The sequence below is a fragment of the Leptosomus discolor genome, chromosome 2 (genome assembly GCF_034619465.1).
Source record: "Leptosomus discolor isolate bLepDis1 chromosome 2, bLepDis1.hap2, whole genome shotgun sequence".
NCBI classification, from domain to species: Eukaryota; Metazoa; Chordata; class Aves; order Leptosomiformes; family Leptosomidae; genus Leptosomus; species Leptosomus discolor.
In genome coordinates, this window is record NC_141392.1 from 41419086 (window position 1) to 41434564 (window position 15479).

The following is a 15479-nucleotide window of genomic DNA, read 5'->3' on the forward strand; positions in this document are numbered from 1 at the left end:
CATGGATTTGTATCTGTATTTGTAGATTTTGTAGTCACAGAAATTGCTTTGGAGCCAGAAGGGATATGGGAGTGCAGGGAACAGAGGGACAGACCATGCCTTCTTACGGGAGTGGAAAGTGGAAAAGTATGAAAGAAAATAGACCAGATAACACACACAAACTGAGTGAGGAAAGGGGAGGAAAACAAAAACTGCATTAAAATATAACTTCATTTTACAGCACATTTCAGCTAGAGTTATTAGAAGTGCTTGTCATCAGTTCCACTGAAATAGCACCCAGTGGAGTGGGTTTGCATGCATTTGCAGGTGACTTGTCAGAAATAAATGTTTCCATGGAGTTGTAAAATCTAATTGATTTGTGATTGCAAGAGTTAGGTTCCTATGTGAAGTTGTTACTCTTTGCTCCTGTAGTGGACAAGCTGGCAGTCAGGAAGCAGGAACGTTCCTAAACACAACCAGGAAATATGGGCTGCTTTTGCTGATTGTAGACACCACAGATAAGGTTTTCTTACCTACAGTGATCAAAAGATTCCCCCATTTCACATAGAAGAAGGTGCTCTGAAGTAATAAAGTGGTAAATATTGCACAATAAGGAATTGTGCTACAGTCATTGTCTTACTGGTGGAGGAAGCTGTACAATATTCAGAGTTGTTACTAAATACAGTCTATTGGAAAAGTACTTCATTCAAGGGTAAAGGAGTGCATAAAGAATTCAGGATCAAGCAACATGATGCAAACCATTGTGCTGTTTATGCAGTCTGAACTTTCATTTTCATCCCTGCATCCTTTCAGTATTTAGTTGTCAGCATTCCATTTTATTAGTTAAGATTCTGTTCTGTCTGAATGAGGTAGAGGCAGAACAGCTCTGATGAAGGATTTTGGATCTAGTCAATAAATAAAAGAATATTTTTTTCATTATATCTTATACATAATACACTTTTTTCATTTTTTGATCTCACATTGTTTTCTGTTTTAAATATTGGTTATAGCAGACTAATCTGTGTAAGGCTTGTTTTTTTTCTGGAATTAATTTTTAGCTAAAATCTTCTTAGGTCTAAATTTTGTAATTTCTAAATATAAAGTAAGAATAAATAAAACCGTGTATACGCAGTTCTTAATAACCTATTTGACTAATATAGCGGCCACTCCTGATAAAACTCTTAAGCATTATGAGTCATACACACACAGTTTAAAAAATATTTTTGCCATTTCTTCCTTAATGTGCTACTTCTCTGGCCATCAAACAACCTCACCTCAAGTATCTCATGCATTTTGTATATGATGTCTGTTGCATAAAGCAGATTTTATAATTATTTAATGAATCTCTGTATCTGACCATCATTTTAGTTACAATACTGGTAGCATTGATCCTGTATTTAAATCTTTTTAGAATAGAGGGAGAACTCAAAACAAAAAAAGCTAGCAGTAAAATAGATATGAAGCCTCTAGATTTCTTGTCTGCTGTGTTTGTGAGATGGTAGCAAACTCTGCGTTATTTTATTCTGTTCCAGCTGTTTACCTCTGCAAGCGGACAATGCAAAACAAAGCAAGGCTAGAGCTAGCAGACTATGAAGCTGTAAGTACCTGGGGAAAAGTAAATTTCTCTGCTAGGCGTAATGAGCGTGTGAAATAACGTTAAGCATGAGAAGTATAGGCACTATGTGTGAAAATTTATTAGTTATCCGCTTTCGCCAGCATGTGGGTCTGACAGTGCTCGGTAGTCATGAATGCTGTTTGAGAGACTGTAGTGAAGGCTAGCTGGGCAAAAATGGAGATTTCGGTCTATCTCTAGTCTTATTCTGCTCAGAACACCATGCCAGGATCACAAATAACTGTTCACAAATCCCAGATACACCAGGAGTGTTTGAAAGCAGTTGTACTCTACACCTTGTAAGGTTTGAATGAAAGATCTCTGGCAACATTTTCAGAAGCTGTTGGTAGCTGTAGAAATATAAATTTTTGTTGGATTGTTTAAAGTGATGCTGGTGCTTAAGCCCTCCTTGTCCCATCAGTTAGATGAGAGGCAAAGAAGGTCAGCTCAGAGGCACTTCCCACTCCCTGGAAGTTATGCTGTGCCCCAGGCAAGGTAACATAATTGGGGCCAGGAAGAGATGGAAAAAGAGGTAGTTTGGTTAGCTGATGAGAATGGCATTCTCTAAGGAGAGAGTTGTCTTGAATTCCATCCCTATCTCCCCAAAAGTTCCTGAATTTTTCATGAAAATGTCAACATAAAATTCATGAACAGCCCTGGCTCTGCACTGAAAGCTGTCCAGCTGTGCTGCTGTGACATGATAGCAGGATAGTCAGCCAGGCCTCTCAACATGCCAAATACTCCAGCCGCAACACCATGCTGACACACTCTATTGCTTCTTCTGGCACAAGCTTGCTTTTCAGTTTACCGCACTGTGGGATATACATAATTTTATACTTACATGCCTTAGAAAATTCACCTCCAGTATACAATGCATGAAAGCCTTTACAGGTATTGACAAGATCTCTAGAAAGTCTCCTCTTCACTGTCTGCAGTCTTTATTTTCAGTAAGTATGTAATAGAGATACATTTCAGTGTGTAGAAATACAGTTAAAGCAACAGTTTTTGTTAGGAGGTTTACAGACAATTTTTCACTTAGCTCAGTATAAGCAGTGCATGAAGGTAACTGGGGTCTTTTTCGAGGAAGTCTTTTTGGACTTCTCCATGTTAACAGACAGTATACTGCTGCCATTTAAGCTGGGGGGAGACTGGAAAAGCTCTGTTACAGACAGTGAAGCTGTTCCAGCATCACTGGAGGAAAGAATTTTGCTAAGATTTTACAAATCATCTTCCTGTTATTATTAGTAGGCTGTAGGATGTAGATATATTTCCTGTACAGTAGTGAAGAACTACAGTCTGCATATTTTTAAAATAAGGCTAGCTGTGGATGTCTTGGAAGATTCCTATACGACCAAAGTATTGATAGCTGTATTTTAAATAAATTGATAGGAAGCCAACATTGTTCAATGTAAACTGTTTGTATAGATGGCTGATGGGAATTGTGATGTGTCCAGTATGGAAAGCACTGCTGTTATCTTTCAGTATTAGGTACTTTCAAAACAAAGTTGTTTGTATTATTACAAAATTACTCAGCCAGCACCTAGCATATAAAAATGCTTCAGAAATCCCATGTCCTGCTGAAGGTTGCATGCAAACTTGTCATCAGAGTTTCAAAACTAAAATAGTTGGGCCATTCAAAAGTAGATAGATCTAGTATTCCATGCCATTTGGTGTCAAGTAAAGACTTTGTATCAGATAAGTAAAGTATATTTACACTGGCACAGATATCATGATTTGTATTACATCTTGGGGGGGAGTGGGGCAACAGTGAGGGGAGGAGGGAAAGATAAGAAGATAAAAGCTATTAAATAGTAAATAACTTACAACCTAACCCACTAAAATTGTAATATATTTTCAGGAGAGTTTGGCCAGGCTACAGCGAGCATTTGCTCGGAAATGGGAGTTTATTTTTATGCAAGCTGAAGCACAAGCAAAGTAAGTTCCTTTGGAGACAAGGGGCTTTGGTTTTGCATGCTTTTTGAAGAGAGAAGGGGAGGGAAAAGTGATTGGACACTTCTTGTGTTTAAAATTAACACTGTTTTAAATATCCTATAACATTGACAGAGTCGACAAGAAGAGAGACAAGATAGAGAGGAAGATTCTAGACAGCCAGGAGCGAGCGTTCTGGGATGTGCACCGGCCGGTGGTGAGTGCTGGAGGGGCCACTCTGCCTGTGAGCGGGGGACTCATAAATATCAGCCTCTGTGGAGCATTGAGGTAGCCTGGGAACAAGTAAAAGGGCTGTAAGGCCAGGGGTTAGGGCCCACCTCCCTTGCAGGATCTATACTTCATGTCATTCTACTATGGAAGACTGCAGATGTGTGTAGACTCAGTCTTGAGGTTTTTAGTGAATAGATTTGTTGTGCCTGATTTCTTGACTCAGAAGATACCTATCTTTGACTATTACCATCTCAAAGGTTTCCCAAGGTATGAGTCATACAACCAAAATTATCAGCATAGCTAAAAATACTTTTAAATAAATCTGACTTTTTTTTAATCTGCTTTTTTGCTCGCTAAGCCTTTCAACTTCACTCTGCTCATATTTCTAAGCTATTTTTAATGTACATAAAGGTTAGATATTGTTGGCTTTGAGCTAGGAGTCATATGCTGTCTAAACAAGATTTGTATGATTTCCTTGTCGAAGTCCACCAGAAACAAATTTAAAAAGAAAAACAAAAAGAAAAGTCTTATGTAATCAAATACCTTTGAGAGCTAGAACTTTGAGAAAGAATGTCAAATGTCACAAGACTTCCAATTAAACTGTGAGAACTCAATAATCACACTTTTTTGCTTTACTACAGAATTGCATGTTTCCCTTACCTAGAGTTAAGCTTCCATTTTCTGTGTACAGAGTTTGGTATCATTACAAATGAAACTAAATATGGACTATATCTTCCACTGTGACCCTGGGAAAAGATCCTTAACTAAAACTAGTTATTCTGGGGAAGTAAAATGAGATGATGATAACTGAAGAGGTGAATACAGTAAGAAAGTTTCAAATTAAAAATAATACATTTGGACATGGTCAGCTTGAATTTGTGACTGTGGAATTGAAAGAGTGGTAGAAAAAATGGGGTTTTAAGTAGGATTTAGAACGTCAGGTAGAGAAAATCATTTGAAGTGAAAGATTCAAACCATAGGCATTAAACTCAAGAAGACTGGGACATTATATTATCTGACATAAGATATGGAAGGAGGATAGAAAACAATCTGCCATCTGATGTTGATGGGAGCTACGTATAGAATAGGCACAGAAAGTTTCTATAGACCTGAGAACTTTGAAGGTGCAGACAGGTTTTGTATTAGCTGCAGAAAAAGGATGTAAGGATTTTAAATGCGGGAATGAGATGCTGTTTCCAGGTTTGGAAGAGAAGATGAATTGTTGATGTTTCAAGTTAAGATATAGGCAGACAATAATGAGAGAATTAAAGGGACCAGGACAAGAGAAAATTCAATCTGATTAAGAACTTTGGCTGAACTGTGGATAAATCTGCCTGGTCCAGCAAATATTTTTAATCTGGCTGTGGACACACCTAGGAAATATCAGAGGTAAAAGACCAGCTTACAGTCAGGCTCCTGACTTTAGGAGATATAAATAGAAGAATAGAGATCTTCATACTTTGGCTAACCAGCTCCTCTCACTAGTTAGTGAAATACTTGTTTTGAAAACATTGTTGTGAAATTACTGTTACAGTAAAAGCCAGAAGCTTCTGTTAAAAAGAATAAAAATTAAAAAAGGAATGGACTGAAAAGAGGAATGGACTGAAAAGAGGAAGGTGATGCTAGAGCTAATTACAATTTCTAATAGCTTTTCAAGCCCCTCAAAATCCCACCAAAAACTCACAGAAATGTTGCTGCAACTCTGGGGAGCTAATTTTGGAAAATTAGGTAATGTTTGGGTAAGACCTGGGTTAATACTTGTTTTTATTTACAGTTTTCATATTTTGATAAAAATTCAGAAGCTAGGGGCAGTGACAATATTGTTCAAAATCCACCCTAGTTTAATTTATTTTTTTTTACTGAAAATGAATTTTGAGACCCAAATATTTCATTATTTGTTTTCTTTGTTTAGGTGAGTAAATAAATAATTTTCAGTGGTTTTTTTGCAGGTGTCCTGGTCCCTAGTTGCTTTATTTCTTACCTACCTGGCTACAGCACTGGTACAGAACCTTTACTTATAGAGTATTATCTATGAATATTACATCTGCATTTTGTTTCAAAAAAGAGATACTTTAAGATGATGAAAGGGATGGAAGAGGGAAGCAAAGGTCTGTGCAGCAGTGCACTACAGGAATGGGAGATACAAAAAAAGAACAGCTGTATGACAATGAAACCAGGAGAGTGTAGCAGCAGAAAAAGAGCATGATTTGGATATCAGAAATATGACTGTGACTGATAAGTTTAAAATAAAGGAAATGAACCAATTTTTGCTGTATAAAGGTATTTGCCTCAAAAAGCACCTTTATTTCATAGGTCCTAAGTCAAAGTCAATCCTGCAGGTGGTTCCAGAGGCCCTAGAAAATTTATACCACAGTGCTTACAATTTTTTCCTACATTTTCAGACTGAGATGATGCTTGGAGATGAACCGGAGAAAGTGGATTTGGAGAGGAGTTTTTTTCAAATCACTAGCTGTTCCTCAATTTTCTTTTGAAAGGCAGTTAAGAGAACAGTTTTGATACCTCACTGATCAGTTTCCATTCCAATATTTATTTAATTGCAGTTTCACTGTATTTATTTTTTTATTTTGGTGTGTAATATGGAGTGTAATCTTGTTCATTTCTGTAAACTCCAGTTGCTGCTTTATGTGGAAAGATCTTAGCTTGCAGATCAACAGAGCATGACTGAGCTTCAACTGTAGGTACTGCAGCCTGCAGAGACATTCCCGTACAGCTTTTAATCTTACTAGTTCAGATACCAATCATAGTAAAACCATGGAAATGTGTCAGGGGGAGCTGATCTCAACTCCCTTGAGATCCTGGGCAGTAGACCTAGGATGAAGTCCATGCTATTATTTCTAAGGTATAGCCAGTACCTAACATAGGTCTGAGATTAATATTATTCACATATAGTGATGCACTTCTCTTTTTGATGGCAGAGTATACATATCTTTAAAGCCTTCCTTTTCTTTCCACCTGCCTAGGAAGTGTATCATTTTCATAATTTTGAAACTTCAATGAATAAGAGACTATGGAATTAAGTGAAAATTTCTTAGGAGGATTAGGGCATTTCTCTGTATACTTCTTAAATATCATAAGTTGAAAAAATCTTTTTATTTTCTCCAATGCCTCTGGCCTTTGTCATCAGTCAGAATGCTGGTTGCATTGCAGTCATACTTAGCAGGTTTGTCTGCAGTCATTTTTAAAAGGAAGATGTGCAATAGGCAACAGTATTCTAAGATGTACTAGAAGACTACACTGGTGTGTGTCCCTCTCCAAAGTTTAAACTCTGGCTATGATTTAGCTATACTGTGATTTAATACAGGATAAGAATGAGTCAAGGTGTGATGAGTACTTCCATCCTGCCTTTCATAGCTGGGTTAAACCTGATCCCCAGGGCTTCTGTTTCCATTGCTACCACCGGTTTCCTGAATGATGGTGACCATTTTGCTTCTCTGTGGAAAAAAAAAAAAAAAAAAAGAATGGCGAATACTGATAAGGATTGGACTTGATGATCTTAAAGGTCTTTTCCAACCTAACTGATTCTATGATTCTATGAAAAATGAAACCAATGTTTGTGTGATTTAATACAGTAAGACAAAGTATTCAGGGTGGGCATGTCTAGTAAGGACAGCACCAAAGCTAAGGGCAAGTGTGGGATTAAGTTAATTCACTGGTGATGTAAAATTTAGATATATGTATGATTTCTGGATTTGGGGTTTTCATGCCATTGTTTCCTAGTAACAAACTAGGAAAACAGTAATCTTTAAATTTTTTAAACCTTGTCACACATCCCACACCTTTTGCTTCTCTCTCTCCTTATTCTTTTTAAATGAGATTCTATCTCCATTAATCTCATGTTATTGGTTTATATTTTTAAATTGTATTTTATGTGGTCTGAACATGACCCTTAGCATCTGAGCCAGTAGGTAATATTACTGTGTGTCTAGGGTCATGTAGTGAATACTTGCGGTTATTCGGTTTGGGTTTTCTTTTCTTTTCTTTCATTGCTTTTGTTTTTAATGACTTTTCCATCCTGTCCTTCAAGATCATCTTCAAAGACTTGGCAAAAGACTGAATTTAACTTGGCTAAGGTGGCACAATCCTCCATTTCACACTTTGTGTGCTACAAATCTTAGACTTTTCTGGGCCAGTCACTTGTTTAGCCAGAGAACACTTCTGTCTGCTTTATCATAACATTTTCCGAAAGTTTTTAAACATCTCCAGGAAACAAATGTGAATCATACCATCCAACATCTCTAGTGATGTATCTGCATACAATTTTCGTGTCTTCTTTTGCACCTGTTTCACTGTATATCCCTAAAAGCGAGTTACCTCTCCAGCAGACAGGGAATGCAGCCAAAGCAGAAATTGTCTATCTCAGATAATTGCACTTCTGGTAATGAAACAAAGCCTTGTACAATGTTTTATTTCAGAAAATTGTTATGTTTATGATCCATACTTGCATCTGTTTGAGGCAGATATTTATAACCGGTACAGCTAGCCTGCTAACTAAGACCTTCATGGAAGATTTTGTACTTACATTATTTAGCACTGTTATTTAGTCTGATACTTGACTAAGGGTGGGACAGATGTGGAAAAAGAAGCCGGTTTTCTTGCAACAGTGCAACACACTGAAAGAGCTCAAGTTAAAACTGAGGATTATGAAGTGGTCAGAAGTTGTGAAATAGCTAACTGATGAGATGGTGGAAGGACACAGAAAAATAAGATGACGTTACAGTTTTTACTAAGACCTGGTTCTGGTAGCAACAAGGAAAACGAGCTGAAGGAGTAAGGGTAAGGTATTTTTTGAATAAGTGCAATGTTTATACACCGATTTTTGTTTCTGTGTGAACTAAATTTGCTGCTTTAATCCAGAGCATTCCGTTGAGGAACGTCTTACAAATCAAAAGGCAGATAATCAGTTTCTAAATGTCACTTATATTTAACATCAACATTTTCAGAGACATGTGGTCAGACTTTCCTGTTGTCACTTCTTTTTGAGTGAATAACCTAAATTCTTCTGTGTGGAATCCGTAAAACAGCAATTTCCTGCTTTTCGGGGTGAAAAAATTTGAGAAAGCAATAAGGACTCTGAGTATATGTCATAGGGGCAAAAAAACAGATAAATTTAACAGGTTTCCTTATGCAACCTTGTTGCAAATACTGGAATATTCACATACACAAAAATCACATTAATACAGCCTTAATTAAAATTAACACTACTGAAGTACCACTTGAATAAGTACAATGGATCTAATTTCTTTACAATAATTTCTGGTTCTGAAAACCAGTCACTACAAACCTAAAATAGTCTATTGTAAATTAAGAGTAATTAGAAAACTTTCAAAAATAATTAAGCATATCACTTTCATGCAATAGTATATTCTTTAGTACAGCTTCTAGTTTAGTTTCATATGACTTGTCTCAAAAATTGAATTTCAACATCCTTTTTATATGCATATTGCATATCATGTTTTTCTCTGACACACAGACCACTAAAAGATTTTTTTTTTAAAAAAAACAATATGATAAAATCCAGTTCTCTTAAGGTGAAAGCCCAGCTTTGCACTAGATCTGTCCTTAAGCAAATAAGTATGTCAGAATGTAAGAATCCCTTTCAAAATTCATGATGCTCTATCTCCTATAGATTAATTTGATTGTTTATCAGTATTCTATTTCCTGAAATTCTCTCTGTATCTCTTCTTCTCCTGTTCCAAGCAGGTCTTTGGTTTGCACAGCCACTGGAATTCCTTGCTACTCAGGGAAAAGATCTGAACTCTAGTTTGAGAAGACAAATAGGTGTAAACAGGAAATGGATACAGCATAGGTTCCTTTCTCTGGCAATATGCTGAAAATTTTTGATATTTTAAGAGATCCTAAGTTCTGTGCTAATTGAGACTTCCCATCTCTTAGTTTGAAAACCATCTGAGTTAACATAATTAAGTCTTGATCAAATTAATTGATCAAATGTCTCTCCTTTGTCTGATGGTCTTTGAACCTCATTTGTCTTGTCCAAGCAAGAGAAACAACTCGTAGTTAAACTATTATCCATTAATTGCACTCTATGCGATGTTCTGATTACTGCAGAAATCCAGTGGAGCTACTGCTATTTTGGTAGTAGTCAGTGATCTTCAAATATATGCTTGAATAAAGCATGAATTGATTTTACTCTTTGGTCCAAATGGCAAGTTTTCTATCCTTAACATGGGGCTGTCTATAGTGGGTTTAACTTATGCCTAAATGCTTACGCCTTTCTCTGTAGTTTATCAAGAATACATTGTTTCTGCATCCACATATTTCTAGTGGATGACACAATCAGGTTTATTGCTCATTCATTTCAATTTAACGACTAAGTCTGGAACTTTGTATTATTTATCTCTGTTCTTTAATGAAGAAAATGAAATTAGCTAATAAGGACATGTATTGAACATTTAAATTCATTCTGTGCTGCCTGCATAATTCTCTACTAAAACCTTCAACAGAAGAGAACACTTAATCCTAACAAAGCTTTATTAATTCTTATGAATTAAGACAATCCCCTCCTTTGAAGGAAGCAGTTCAATAAGATTGGACATTGAACATTATGTGGCCTGAAATAGCAGTTCAATGAATGAATAAGAAAAAATGAAGAGCTGTATTTACTTAATTGAAAGCCAATAGGTTGTACATCATTATCAGTCGATACGGACAGGTTTTAGCAGTCAAGCTGTGTACAACTAATTTTTTTCCGTAATACTACTTGACTGTAGATCACTATATTCCAGGGATATTTGCAGCATATTGTCAGATGTACCACTCATTTTAAAAATAGATTCATAGGAAGGAATATAACCAAATTTGAGGCCATTCTGTGCAAATCCAGTTCCAAGTTGTATTCACCTGTTTCAGTCACACTGAATCCATACATTGTAATTATTTACCCTATCTGGTATTCCATAAGGGTAGTATTTAGTAGCATAACACATCTCTTTTAAGATACATATGAAAAGTCTGTAGAAATTGGGGAAAATATCTAATGCTTTAGTGGAACAAAACAAGTTTTAATAATTTTTCCCTGATTATCTGCCAATTTATGAGGCATCTGGCAATGAAATCTGAGCCTTGCTGCTACAGAATTTGTACTTGAGAACAATCTTGGGATTTGCTTCCTAATCATTAAATATGATTTATAGGTGTTAATTGGAAAGCGTAGCTGTACTTCCCGGATGAGCTAATTTCTAACAGAAGAGAGAGTCCATAGGAAAAACTAGAAAAATTGTGAGCTAATTTTAGAGAAGTTTGATCTGGAGTTCTAAGGAGGTAAAAACTTGATAGAAGCTGTACACAAAGTCATCATCAAACTTATTACAATTTATACAATTTAACAATATGAAGTTACCATGGCCATAATGGACTGTAATCCAAATATTTATCTTTCTGTGTTCTCTTTCTTATTAGAACTATAGTGCAAGTAGGACTTCTGTAAAAGCACTGTAACTTAGCAGCAGATATCCAAAGTCCAGTCACAGTGCTTATGTGTCAGTCACACACCTGGATCAAAAAGGCATGTTTCCAAAGAGGCAGTTGTGCTAAAAGTGATTGTGCAGAAGATGGGAATATGATACTACTAAAAATGTGTATGACACACATACATACTCTTGGAAATCCAAGTAGAGAGAAGAAAAGTTGGTGCTAGTCCCTTCTATTGCATGATAGTGTCTTGAGACTTTTGTAAAACTTACAGTGCCACTACATATACAGAAAGAAAAAATTTCAACTGTGAAACAAAGACTATATTCATTAAGCAGCTAGAGCCTGCAGTGGGGATACCAATTTAGAGTTTGTAATTATCGGGTTATGCTACATTTGTGATAGATGGGGCATAAGCTGCAAAATTAAAAAAAAAAAAAAAAGTCCATCACTTGTATCCTAATAATTAAACTCACCATAATATTTTTCCTCTTTCTTCAGACATCTGCTAATTTACTGGGGATCTTGTGACTAGACATGTTGTCAAGAGAAGTCTCAATGCTTACACACTTGATTTCTCAGACTTATTTTCAAAGAACTACTGAACTATATTGAAATTGTAATTAAGCCATAGACTTTTGGAGAGGCTAATAAAGTTCATAAGAGTGTTTAAGACTAGGTACACCTAGTTGATTGTAAATTAAACCCATGATTATGTGCTTCAGTTGCAAGTAACAATGTTTTTTTCCAACCAAAAGGAAGTCATTCCTGTAGCCCAGTCCCTGTAATCACTGGTTTGGCTTTACTGCCTTAGGTGATGTAACAGAGGTCAGCGAGATCCCCCCTAGCAGCAGTATCAATACACATTCCCACATATTTGCAGGTTCCGGCAACTACAGCTACTGCGATAATTTTTTCATCACTCAGTTGAGGCTGATCGATCTAAAAGTTATCAAGTGAGCTACATTTTAAACAGTCTTCAGGTCCTATCAGAGAAGCAGCAGGAAAACAATTTTCTGAAAATCGTAAAGGGTTAGAAATGCACAGTCCTCCTTTGACTGGACCTTAAGGTAACAGTTTTCCAAATCCTGTTAAAAGAGCTGACCACTTCTACTCAGCACATTTGAAATGTTTCTCTGAGACTTTCTATTGCATCAGCAAAGTCATTAATAGTGCAACTCTTCAACTGCAAAGCCTTTTTACTCATTGACCCTGAAGTGTGTAAAATGACGTAAGACCCAGAAATATTCAAATAACCTATACCTAAACCTCAGCCTTTCCTTATAAGCCTTAGCAGGTTCTGCACACTCCAATAACTTCCATCTCTGGGAAATGAAAAATTGGTGTGTTGCAGGAGAATATAGCCCGTGTTTTTCTTTGTGAGAGCTTCAGTTTTATTCATTACTGACAACTTACTCTATATAGGATTTTAATGTCTCCTTTGATGCTAGATTTTGTATGAGAAGAAATAAACTTTCCCACATAACCAGAGTCAAACTGGGTATTCCTCCATCTGACAACTCCTTTGTTTTTTTCCATACTACCACTGGAATTTTTTTCTTTGCCTCATTTCTTTTTTATAATCTTCCATACCCTTGTTCTCCTCTTGATTTTTAACTACACATAGTTCAGCTAGATACACAAGTAAACTGGAATACAAAAACTGCAAATAAAGATCTGGTATTCTGCCTATCATTCATTAATTATCTTCCTTTCCCTACTTTAGAAGTGATATGAATAGTGACTGCTGAAGAGTTAGAAGACTCCTTTCCTAGAAAAATTACAGAAATAGCAACAATTACAGAAATAGCAGAATAGGTTGTTGCAGAAGCAACACTAACATTTGACACTCAGGAAATTTTAAATGTTAAGCTTACTGTATTTGTGATAGTCTGCTATTACAAATAATTAAAAGACAGCTTTCAATCTCTGCCTTTTGTTTGTGTTTGTGTGTCTGACTTTATCTTTTCCAAGTGGAAGCAAAGATCTGTCGTGTTTGCATCCATGCCCATGGTTTGAATTTAGAGTGTTCAAATTTTGAAACCCTGGAGATCTTGAAATTTAGTGTTTTGCAATTAAACTTAACAAGTTAGCCCATGCTTGCAAAACAAATAAAAAAATCTATTTCATAGTGTATTGACAGTGAAATGCAATGAAATTGTGTAAGGTATGTGAATCAACCTGCCTAAATATTTACTGCTTCAATGCACCCTGAATATATGGGTGTGCATATTGAAATATGGTAATTATTTTAAATAGCACCTATGTATTTTTAGCTAAAGAGGCTGTGAAATTACCTCTCCTTAAATCATCACTAGGTTTGTTTGTGTGGGTTGAGCACACACCACAGGCTACCAGCGGGCAGAGGCAGCAGTAAGGAAGCAAATACCAGTCTTGTCTTTCCGTTCTGCTGTTGTGGGGAGGGGAAGGCAGGTGATGAATTTCACACTGCTGTGAATACTTGATTGGAGTGCTTTGTAAGGTGGATTATTTGAATTTCAATCACTGCAGCTTGTGAAGATCATAGGCTGTACCACAGAAATGTAGGCTGAGAGGGACCTCTGGAGGTCTTTTAGTCCAACCTCCTGCTCAAAGCAGTGCTAACTTCTGAGTTGAATAAGCTTGTCCAGGCCCTTGGTTAAACAAGCTCTGAAAATCACCAAGGATGGAGATTCCACAGCCTCTCTTAAGCAACTTCTACTTTTTATTATGAAGAATGTTTCTTTATAGCTAACCGGAATTTCCTTTACTGCAATTTCTGACTATTGCCTCCTGCCCTTTCATGGTGCACCTCTGGAACAGGTCTAGCCCTGCAAACCCCCTTTAGGCAGCAGAAGACAGCAGTTAGCTCTCCTCTTTTTGCAAGCAGAAAAGTCTGTTCCTCCACTGGACTTCTCTGTTTCGAGTATATGTCTTGTGTTATTTGTAGGGCCCAAAACCAGTTCTGGTATTCCAGATGTATCCTCATGATGCGGAATAGAGTGAAATAACCACTTCCTTTGCCTGCTGGCTGTGCTGTTGCTAATGTAACTGGGTGTGTGGTTTGTCTGCATTGCTGCAAGGACATACTGCTGACTCCTGTTCAGCTTCTCCCTCAGATCATTTTCTACAGAGGAGCAATACAGACACACTGTTCCCAGCCTATTGCAATGCATGAGCTTGCTCCCTCCCACATACATGGGTGTGTTTGTCTCAGATACAAGAAAACTTCTGGGTATTCTGGCTTCAGTAGATTCACGGTTAAATTGCTGTATCCCTTAAGAAATAAAAAAATCATAAAAACTTAAACTGATGTAATTATGAACATTATTTTCCTTTCAGTTGAAGATTTCAAACTTATTAGAATTACAAGTACACCACAGCAAAGAGATTTTTACACAAAAAGGTGTTGATAGCCATTGATTTTGACTATAAGGCCAGGCAATAAAAAAGGACCTTGGAGTGTGCAACTTTGTACAGCAAAGAGGCTATAAACATTAGGTATTCTGCACTATTTGGATGGAAATGTACCATGGCTAAAGCATCTCATTTGAAGTAAAAAACTAATTCTTCCAAAGAGTTGCTATAGGTGTCAAAAAATTAATTCACTGTTAGCACTACTACAAGGGCTTAATTAATTTATTCACTGTTGCCACAGTTATCAGGGAAAGATTATGAATATCAAGTGGTTTGTTTTTTTTTTTTTTAACTCAGCATACTGAGTTAAACACCTGAGGGTGGTTGTTGTTTTCAGAATTTGGCTGTAGCCAGATCCAAGCACATAAGTTTTGGACCTGGAGTTCTTAGACCTCCTCTCCTTGCAGAAGAGGCTTCCTCCTTCCACTGTGTTTCTTAGCAGAATCCTATTATGCAGCCTCCTAGACAGCATCAATAAAAAGTTGTGCTGCTTGGAATTCATACTAATGTGATTATCCAATAATTGAAGTAGAGATTAAAAAATCTTCTATATGTGTTTTTTTTTCTATTCTTTATCTGCATGCATTTATCTCAGCAGTGAATTTATCATGACTGGACTGACATGTCCTTTGCTGTAAATTAATACAATGGCATTTGTACTTTGAGATAAGAGTGTGCTAACAGATGGATGAAAAGAAACTAAGTTTTGAATAGATGACAGTTTTTCAGACAGCTATTTAAAAACAGATGAAGTCCAAGTTGTACCCTGGTTATGATCTTGCTGTGTAATAATTTCAACAAGGTCACAAGACTTTCCTCTGTGTGTATGGAGGGGGAACTGTTTTTATAAAGAATATTAGTCCTGAAAGAAATAAGCATTCTA

The 15479-nt window shown here is 36.6% G+C and overlaps 1 protein-coding gene across 9 annotated transcripts in view; it reads left to right on the top strand.

Moving 5' to 3' along the window:
- RGS7 (regulator of G protein signaling 7) overlaps positions 1-15479 on the top strand; it is a 263975-nt gene that overhangs the window by 200557 nt on the left and 47939 nt on the right. For all 9 annotated transcript variants that reach the window (XM_086460957.1, XM_086460949.1, XM_086460950.1 and 6 more), the window contains 3 exons: positions 1512-1576; positions 3450-3526; positions 3656-3737. In XM_086460957.1, coding sequence (XP_086317083.1) covers positions 1512-1576; positions 3450-3526; positions 3656-3737 — 224 coding nt within the window. The remainder of the gene's footprint in view (positions 1-1511; positions 1577-3449; positions 3527-3655; positions 3738-15479) is intronic.